The sequence below is a fragment of the Merops nubicus genome, unplaced genomic scaffold (genome assembly GCF_000691845.1).
Source record: "Merops nubicus isolate BGI_N331 unplaced genomic scaffold, ASM69184v1 scaffold16476, whole genome shotgun sequence".
NCBI lineage: Eukaryota > Metazoa > Chordata > Aves > Coraciiformes > Meropidae > Merops > Merops nubicus.
The window spans coordinates 1-9,055 of NW_008617080.1; the positions used below are offsets into that span (position 1 = coordinate 1).

The 9,055-nt window shown below is 52.4% G+C and overlaps 1 protein-coding gene across 1 annotated transcript in view; it reads right to left on the reverse strand.

Moving 5' to 3' along the window:
- Positions 1 to 187: 187 nt before the first annotated feature.
- TBL3 (transducin (beta)-like 3) overlaps positions 188 to 9,055 on the reverse strand; it is a gene marked incomplete at both ends in the record, with an annotated part of 9,352 nt that continues 484 nt past the window's right edge. The window contains 18 exons of the mRNA XM_008943034.1: positions 188 to 346; positions 1,060 to 1,131; positions 1,308 to 1,411; positions 1,546 to 1,604; positions 2,022 to 2,178; positions 2,471 to 2,541; positions 2,681 to 2,911; positions 3,035 to 3,185; positions 3,985 to 4,088; positions 4,582 to 4,640; positions 5,078 to 5,219; positions 5,580 to 5,776; positions 6,136 to 6,232; positions 6,625 to 6,700; positions 6,967 to 7,134; positions 7,448 to 7,532; positions 8,118 to 8,259; positions 8,887 to 8,934. Of these exons, the coding sequence (XP_008941282.1) occupies positions 188 to 346; positions 1,060 to 1,131; positions 1,308 to 1,411; positions 1,546 to 1,604; positions 2,022 to 2,178; positions 2,471 to 2,541; positions 2,681 to 2,911; positions 3,035 to 3,185; positions 3,985 to 4,088; positions 4,582 to 4,640; positions 5,078 to 5,219; positions 5,580 to 5,776; positions 6,136 to 6,232; positions 6,625 to 6,700; positions 6,967 to 7,134; positions 7,448 to 7,532; positions 8,118 to 8,259; positions 8,887 to 8,934 (2,122 nt within the window). The remainder of the gene's footprint in view (positions 347 to 1,059; positions 1,132 to 1,307; positions 1,412 to 1,545; positions 1,605 to 2,021; positions 2,179 to 2,470; positions 2,542 to 2,680; positions 2,912 to 3,034; positions 3,186 to 3,984; positions 4,089 to 4,581; positions 4,641 to 5,077; positions 5,220 to 5,579; positions 5,777 to 6,135; positions 6,233 to 6,624; positions 6,701 to 6,966; positions 7,135 to 7,447; positions 7,533 to 8,117; positions 8,260 to 8,886; positions 8,935 to 9,055) is intronic.

The window sequence follows — 9,055 nt, forward strand, 5'->3', positions numbered from 1 at the left end:
ACCTCATGAGGTTCACATGGGCCCACTGCTCCAAGCTGCTCAGGTCCCTCTGGGTGGCATTACCATGGTTTGCATCACAGGAGAGCAAGCTCACCAGAACGAGGTGCAGAAATCTCTGTCCTTAGAGCAAGGCAAGGAGGGAACACTCCAGCACAGGAGCCCTCGTGCTCACAGCTCTGTCACTCACCAGTGTAAGGCAGCAGGGACTCCACGGCAGGTTTAATGCCCGAGTACTGCAGGAGGCTCTCTGGTGCTTCGTGCTTCAGGAGGGTCTCAATGACAGCCTGGGCCTCGTGGCAGTTCCGAGAGTTCGTGTTCCAGGTCACCAGGAAGGTCAGCACTGCCTCTGGGGAGGGGGGAGATCTGGGCACCCTGCTTGTGCCACGGGCACGCAGGAGCTGCCAGGTCAGAAAACATCTCCTGTCCTACAGAGCAGCTCTGCTGCACACCGTGCCCAACAAGCCACAAGCTCAGAACTGTTTCTGGAACTAACACAGGGATGTCCTAACCAAGAGGGTGACAAGGCCAGGCAAAGGCACTCACAGAGCTCAGAGCAGCTGCTGGTGGCACCAGGAACAGCACCATAACACAGCAGCTGGCCCTGGGCACCCATCCTGCCTCAGAGTGGTGGGAGCTCAGTGATGAACACTGAGTCTAGGGAGGATCAAGATCCAGTGTCAAGAGGCTGGGGCCAGACTCTGCTCAGTGGTGCCCAGGGACAGGACAAGGGGCAACGGGCACCAACTGGAACCCAGGAGGTTCCATCTCAACAGGAGGAGAAAATTATTTCCTGTGAGGGTGCAGAGCCTGGAGCAGCTGCCCAGAGAGGCTGGGGAGGCTCCTCGCCTGGGCTGCTCTGGAGAGAAACCAAACCTGCCTGGGCACCATCCTGGGCACCCTGCTGGAGCAGGAGGGTTGGACCAGATGATCTCCAGATCTCCAGAGGTCCCTTCCAACCCCACCATACTGGGATCCTGTGGGATTCCTCTTTTCATTTCAGTTGAGAACACAAATGCCTAAGCTGAAAAGTTTTAGCACTTAAACCACATTGCAACAAACCTTTCTGATCCTTCCGGAGCCGAAGGATGTTCTCCTCCAAGTGCTTCCTCCCATCAGTCTCCTTGAGGATGGCTGCAGGAGAGAGAAATGGGCTCATCTGTGTCATCATTGGAGTGATCATTTCTTATCTGGGGTGGTGGGGAAACCTGAGGCTTTTGGGTGACTCTGTGGTCCTGGTCCACCTGGAAGAGATGTCCTGGAAGGCAGAGAGGGCAGAAAATCACCTTCAGAGCCCAAGAGGAACTCACCTTTGACCACCATCAACACCGTGTGCGGGCGATCCAGAGAGATTGCCAAGCCCAAAGCTTTGAGGTATCTCTTCTCGTGAAGCAGGTTAGAAAGCTCTTGTTCTCTGGAAAACAAATCCAGATAGAGAGAGTAAGAAGTATTTGGTTGGTGGAAAAAAACCAATATACATAAAGTATAGATGGCTCTAGGTGTGGATGGCTCCACCAGACAGGTCATCGCTGCACAAGGTCAACTTACTTGATGATCTGCTCCTCCTGTTTAGCTTGTGCCTCTTTCTCTTCAATTTCAGTGACATCCTATTAAAAAAAAAAGAATACAACTTCATCAGGTCTTGCTTTAATATGGATTAATTTTTATTTTGCTGTCCAGTGATCAGGAAAACAGTTTCTGCAGCAAGATCTCTAGGTCAAGTAATTTAAGTGCTAAATCCAGCAACTCACACTTTCCCTCCAAACCACCTTTGGAAGCCCAGCCCTGGGCAGGCTGCTAAGGCCCATCTGCTGTTTCTTCTCCAACATCAACTGGGGAAAACCAGGATATCCAAAAACCTCCCCAGGCCCCCAGGATCCACCTTACTGACCCAGTTTCCCAGTGCAGGAAAGAAGAGCAGCACGTGTCACACTGGAACAGTGAGGAACAAGCACTGGGATCCTCAGCTCTCCAAATGCATCGACACCAACCCAGAGAGGAGACACAAAGACCCTGCTCTGTACCTTCCACAGCGTGATGCAGGAGTCACTGGATGCTGTCACAACCATGTCATCCTGCTTGTTAGAGTGAAGACCCCAAATTTTATCTTCGTGACCATCTAACGTCTTCACGCACTCGTTTGTTTTAATTGTCCAGAGTTTCAGGAGACCATCAGAGCCACTTTTGGAAGAGAAAAAAGAATCACCAGACACATCCATTCTCGCTCTGCCTCACCCCAAGCATCAGATCAACTCATCCCATTCCAATGCTTTTCAGAGCAGCAGAGTTAACAGGGCAGCTGGAGAAGAGGAAGATACATCAGGCCCTGCAGAAAGCTGGGCACAAACCTGGCATCATCCTGCCAGTCTTTCCCAAACTAAATCCATTGCCCAGGACTCTCCCCTCCCACTGCTGGTACCAGCCAAGAGATTTCTCTGCTGACCAGTTTTGGGCTCCTGGTGTAGGCACTTACCTGCTGAGCAGTTGTGTTCCTCGGCTCACAAAAATGATCTTCAGCACAGAGGCATCGTGACCTTCAAAGGTCTGGAGAACAGAGAGGAAGATCAAAGCATTGGAGTTTGTTGCCCTGGCTGTTCAAGGGGAGAATATTTATTCCCAAAGCCCAAACAGGTTAAGTTCCAATCAGTGGCCTCCACCCCTGGGGCTGTCCCAAGTTCATTACCTTCAGGCAGCTGAAGTCCCGAAGACCCCAAAGCTTCAGGGTCCCATCTGCTGACGAGGTGGCCAGGACCTGATCCACAGGGGAGAACTGCACACACCAGATTCCACGCTTGTGGCCAGTGAAGACGCCCAGCAAAGAGCACTCAGCAGAGGACCAGAGCTTGGCCAGCCTGTCCTGTGAGCCCGTGGCTATCAGCTTGTCATTTGGAGACACTGCCACGCTGTTCACGTCCTGGAGAGGTCACAGGAGGAGGGGGAGTGCAAAGTCTTTGCTGTCAGGTCATACGTGTAGGGTATGACCCAGGAGAGAGACTGAAGGACTAGAAGCATGTGCTAACACCAGGAGCAGCTTTACCTTGTTATGACCCCTCTCAGTCACTCTTGCATGAAGGGTTTCAGGACTGGAGATCAAGGCTGCTTTTGCTTTGGAAGTGAGGGTGTCAGGGATGTTCCAGATCTTGATCGTGCAGTCTTGGCTGCTGGTTACTATGAAGCTTTCTTTCAGTCTGGAGGGAGTCAAGATGTCAAGGGAAAGGAAATTAAGCAGGGGCTTCCCCTGCTCAGAAAGAGCCTTCTCCTCCCTTACCAGGATGTACACATCACTCTGCTGGGATGTGGCAAAGTGCTTTAATGGTTTTCAAGCTGGATAAACAGACACACTGCCCAAACCAGCCCCTTCACAGACACGTGCCCTTCACTGCCCAACCCTCCTCATCACCCAACCTCTACCTGGCAACTTCTCCATCTGCTGCTCATTCAGGCCAAGGGGAGTGAGACAGACAAAGAAAGGCCAATGTCACAACTTAGGGACAGACAGATGTGTACCCAGATAAAAATCACCCTTCCTTCAAACTCAGAGCACCATGGCAAGCTGGGACCAAGAGTGAGGAACAGCACAGCTCAGGAGCAGGTACCCCCTGGAAGGTGGTTGGAGCCTGGTCAGTCTCTTCTCCCAAAGAGCAAGTGACAGGACAAGAGAAAAGTCTCAGGTTGCCCCAGGGGAGGTTGAGGTTGGAGCTGAGGAACAATTTCTTGCCCTTGAGGGTTGCCCAGGGCTGTGCCAGGCTGCCCAGGGCAGTGGTGGAGTCCCCACCCCTGGAGGGGTTTCCAAGCTGTGGAGATGTGGGGTGAGGGACACGGGGCAGTGGGGACCTGGCAGTGCTGGGGGAACAGATGGATTTGATCTTCAAGTTCTCTTCTAACCAAAACAACTCTATGCTTCTGTCCCTCAAAACATTCACCCCAAGGATCAGCAATGCAGCCACTCACACTTGCAGAGGGAACCCTTTGTCTGATTTTCATTACCTTGAGCAAGAGACAGCACCTACACCATGTGCATGACCCAGCCCTTGGGCAACACAGGTCACCCTCCCCTCCTTGTTCATCCGCCAGACTCGGAGGCTTTTGTCCTGTGATGGGAGAGGACAGACACCACGGTGGGGTTTTGACAAGAGATCAGCTCCCCAGGTGCTCAGCAGAGCCACCAGCCTGACTAGTCACTCATTGCCAAGCTTGGACCTTTGCCTGCACCCACCAGGGCACACACAGCAGTCCAGGATTCCAGCCTGGAAGTTCATTTCTGGGGTAGTGGGGTAGTCAGCACCTTTTTCCCCCCCACACAGCTCCCCACCACAGTCTCTAATGACACCTCTGAACTCTAATGCAAGAGCAAGACACTGCAGAATGAGACACCTCCTTTCAAGTTAATAAAATACAATCAATCCCACTTCCCTGGGGATATTATAAAGGGATAGTGGAAGAAATTTGTATTTGGGAGATGCAGCCGACTGGAATTCCACCTGAACAAAAGTTCAACAAAAATTCCAAGAGGAATGCAACAGCTCTGGCCATAAAGATTTCCCAGAAATGAAGAGTTTCATTAAATGAAGAAAACTAACACACCTTGGCACAGCTGACGAACATCAGGCCTTTCCTGAAGACATCCAAAGCAAGAACTGTTTCTAAACAGAAGAAAAAACAGCTGGATGCAAAGACATACTGAAATTGGGACAACAGGAATGGATGAATTAAAGAGTCCACAGCTTCCTGACCATGGCACAGGTCTGGGACACACCATATCCACACTCAACGTGGAGTGACCAGGTTATAATGGTGTTGGTGCAAGTCTGACACAGCCACAGAGCTGCCTTCAGAGCTCACACTCACACACCTCCACCAGCTCCAAGTTAAACTCATCTCACTGCAAGCGAATGGGACTGAGCTGAGAGCCCTGGACAAAGTGTTTGCAAAACCAGGCCAGCATGTTCTCCACACAGCTCCAAAAGCTGTGGTGATGCTGTTCCAGAGAGGATTCCAGTGTCCACATAAGAGTTGTGAGAGAAGCTTGATGAAGAAATGCTCACCCACCTCCCCAGGCCAGAGCTGGCCACTCCCTCACCTGTGTGGCCATAGAGGATCTGGCAGTGAGATGTTGCCAGCTCAAACACCTTCAGCTGAGGGCTGTTGGTAGCCACAACGATGTGAGAATCACCAGGCCCCAGGAACTTCACATCCAGAACCTCATCATTGTAACCTGCAAGCTGAGGATGGGAAAACAGCAACAGGGAGAAGTCAGCTGGTGAGAGGAGTGAATGGCACCATGCTCAGTGAGGCTGCACTACTCTCATCTCTCATTAAATGCTGCACCTAAAAATCATTTTTGTACACATTAGCACGTGGAGCAGGGATTTTTGGCTTCTTCTGCTCTCCTGTGACTACGTTTGTCCCTGTGCAACACTCCTCCCAACAACCCCCCCCCAGTACAATTGGCTTCATGGCTTGGAAGCAAGGAACAGCTCAAGCACAGCAGGAGGAGAGGGCACCCCTGGACAAAGCTTCCTCCAGCAGCAGAGCTGAGCCTCAGCTATGGACACAGGAAAAAGGAGGCTGCAGATTGTCACCTGCTTCTTGAGCTGAAGGGTTTGGGCATCATACAGAACGATGTTGTGCTCCACAGACACTGTGACAATCTCATTCCTCTGGGGGAGGAGCAGGCACTGGGTGAGGCTGCGCTCGCTGGCCTCCTCCTGCAGCGCGAAGGGCACGGGCTGGCTGTACACACAAGCAGCAGTGGCAACCTCCCAAACCTTCAGGATGCCTAAAAAAATGAGACCAAGTATCTGTCAGAGCCACTGGTTTAGAAGAAAGACTCTAAACCCAACCCTGGCCTTGCCTGCTGGCAAAGCCCACGCAGCTCTGAGGCAGGACCGTGAGGAGATCCGAGCGCAGGGGCACGAAGGGCCACCAAGATTTTGTTCTTCAGTTCAAAACCATCCACAGTCTGCTCAGTCCTGCTCACCCACTGCTGCCCCGGGGGCACAGGAGGAGGCTCTGGCTCTCCCACCCTCAGGAATTCAGCCCAGCACATCCCAGGGACAGCGAGTGAGGGGAAGGTGGCGTCTCAGCACACCCCTCCCTCAGCCTCCAGAGCTGGCAGTGCCACGCTGGGACTCTCACCTTTGCTGCCAGCTGTGATGAAGTGCAGCCCTTGTTTCTTCACACCCAGCTGAGAGAAATCTCCCTTTTCAGGTAACAAGACAGCAGCTTCCACGCTCTGCAAGAGAACTGGTCAAACACCAGCAGGGGGCAGGGACCCAACTCCAACTCCAGTGCCCAGAGTGGCACCAGAGGCACCAAACACTGGAGGGGACACAAGGGGACAACAAGGGGATATTTTTTCACAGGACTGCCCCTCCTTCCCCCTCCAGCACTGGGGCAGTGCAGCCAGAGGTGGCAAGTATTTCTTTAAACTGCCCAGACATCACCACAACTGGCAAGGAGAGAAAGAAAACAGCTTCAGACAGAGTTTTAAAGGCCTTTGGAAAAGTGTAAAGAAGAGAAACTTGATTTCACAAGCTATATGGACCTAAGGAGGGAGGGGAACTTTAGGACTGTGACCTAAAAACCATAAAGGATCTCAAAGAGAGGAGTGAAATGCAACTTCACCTCATAGACAGGGACGGTTCGTTTACTCTCTCCAGTTTTCAGGTCCCACACCATGCAGATTTTATCACGGCCAGAACTGTAAGTTAAAAGAGCAGTTTCACCACTAAATCCATTCCACTCAGGCTCTGAGGGCAAATTTGGGTTCAACACCTCCCTGAAGAGGCCTGTGTGAAAGCAAACACCATCCTCCCACCTGGCAGCAGAGACTCAGCTGCCAGCATGCTCAGTGACTCCCTTGTAGGGGCCAGCAGAGACTGATCCCTTGTAGCCACCCTCCTCCTCCTCCCAGACCCCTCCCAGAGCCCACGGACACAGCCAGGCTCTGGTGGGGTGAAGCCTGACCTGAGGAGTGTGTGTGTGTCTGTGAAGGCCAGGGAGGTGACAGCACTGAAGTGTCCCTCCAGGGCAGCCAGGCAGCGGCCAGAGCCCAGGTCCCACACGCGCACCCTGTAGTCCATGGAGGAGGAGAAGAGCTGCAGGCAGGAGGGGTCAGGGTGGAACTCCACGAGGCTAGGCAGAAGGAAAAGAGTTTATTCCTGTCCCATCCAAGCTATCTGGCACACTGGTGTTATCCCAGTGTTTAAATAAAAGTAAATTCTACACAGAGTTTGGTCGCTCAACAGATTTAAATTCCTTAATCAAATAATTTCTTCTCTGGGCTAAAATCAGTCTTAGCCCTGCCCCTGCATCAGACACCTCCAAAATCAGGAAGCAAAAGAGCCCAGAATGGGCTTTCAGATTCCATGAACTCAAGGCCATTTCACATCAAGCCCAGTGTCCCAGCACCACAGAGCAGCAACCAACAAAAGCCACTCGTCCTTACTGCACGACTCCAGAGGATCCCTTGAGGTTGTGTGTGCAGTACTGCTTGACCATGTCCCAGATCTTAATGGTGCTGTCACAGCCACCTGGGAAAAGGACACAGGAGAATAGACTAAGAAAGAGAGACAGGGAAAGTCCAACAACTGTGAAATTCCACAGGTTGCAACGGCAGCAGAAAGAAAAACGAACCCAGTAAGGACCAGCCCCACCAAGAGAAGCTCACAGAGCACCTGACACACTGAGAGCTGGGCAAAATTGGACTGCTGACAGTCAAACCTGAGGTACAATTAAGTTACAGGTTATGTCCAACCTCCTCCAACTCGTGGAGTCCCTGTTCTACCCCGGGATAACCACGTGGCACCACCTCACAGATGCCCCATTTTCACTTTGTGAAATATTTATCCCTCTTTTACAAAGCATGTTTGAGACACGACATTGAAAGGATCCCTCCTTGTCCCTCAAGACATCATTTCTGAGTAAAAACTTCTGATTTTGTATTTATCCCTCTTTTACAAAGCATATTTGAGACATGACATCCTTGTCCCTCAAGACATTTCTGAGTAAAAACTTCTGATTTTGCCTGGACTGAGGGGAACACCCCCTCAGGCTGAGTGACCCTGAGGCAGGAGAGGGGCTCAGTGTGGCTGCCAGGGCTGGGGGACAGGCTGTACCTGTGGCCAGGAGGGTTGAGGTGGCATCAAAGGCCATGCTGGCGACGGGCGCCACGTGCACGGCCCTCCACGTGCGGGCACACTTCTTCTCCTGCCAGCTCCACTGCTTCAGCAGCAGGGCTCTGCTCCCCGTCACCAGCATCTGTGCACAGAGACAGAGGGGCAGGGAGGCTGGAAAACAACCCCAGGATCATCCAGTCCAACCATCAACCCAGCACCACCCTAACCTCTAAATCGTGTCCCTCAGCACCACGTTGTCTGCGCCCCTCCAGGGCTGGAGACTCCCCCCTCTCCTCCCTGGGCAGCCTGGGCCAAGGCCTCACCACGCTGCCAGGAGAGAAATTCTTCAATGTCAAATTGAAACCTCCCCCTGGTGCAACTTCAGCCCCTTGCCTCTCATCCTGTCGCTGGCTGCCTGGAAAAAGAGCCCAACCCCCACCTCACTCCAGCCTCCTCTTAGGGAGCTGTCAACATCCAGGAGGTCTCCTCTCCTCTGCTTCCTTTTCTCCTGACTAAACAATCCAGTTTTTGCTTGCAAAAGGAAAATTTCTGTCCTGGCCCCCACAAAGCACATCACTACCAGTTGCTGTGACACTCCTGGAGCTCAGGCTCCCAGCATTTCTCTGACTCAAACCCCAAAGGGCAGACAGAAGGAAACTCCTGAGGAGCCCTCTCAGAGATCTCTGGAAACACAGGGTGCTTCCAGGTGGAGCAGCCTTCAGGGCTCAGGGGGGTTAGCAGCAGAGAAAACAGCAAAGCAAACACACACCTCATCATTGGGGCTCAGAACAAATGAAGTGATGTCCTCCTCTTCATCCTAGAAAAATGAAGAGAAAAACCCCACAGTTAAAGCCCCTGTGGAGTGCTCTTAGAGCTCCTCTCTCTCCCAAGGGCAAGTGCAAGGTCCAGTACATGGGTCAGGGCAATTCCAAGCACAA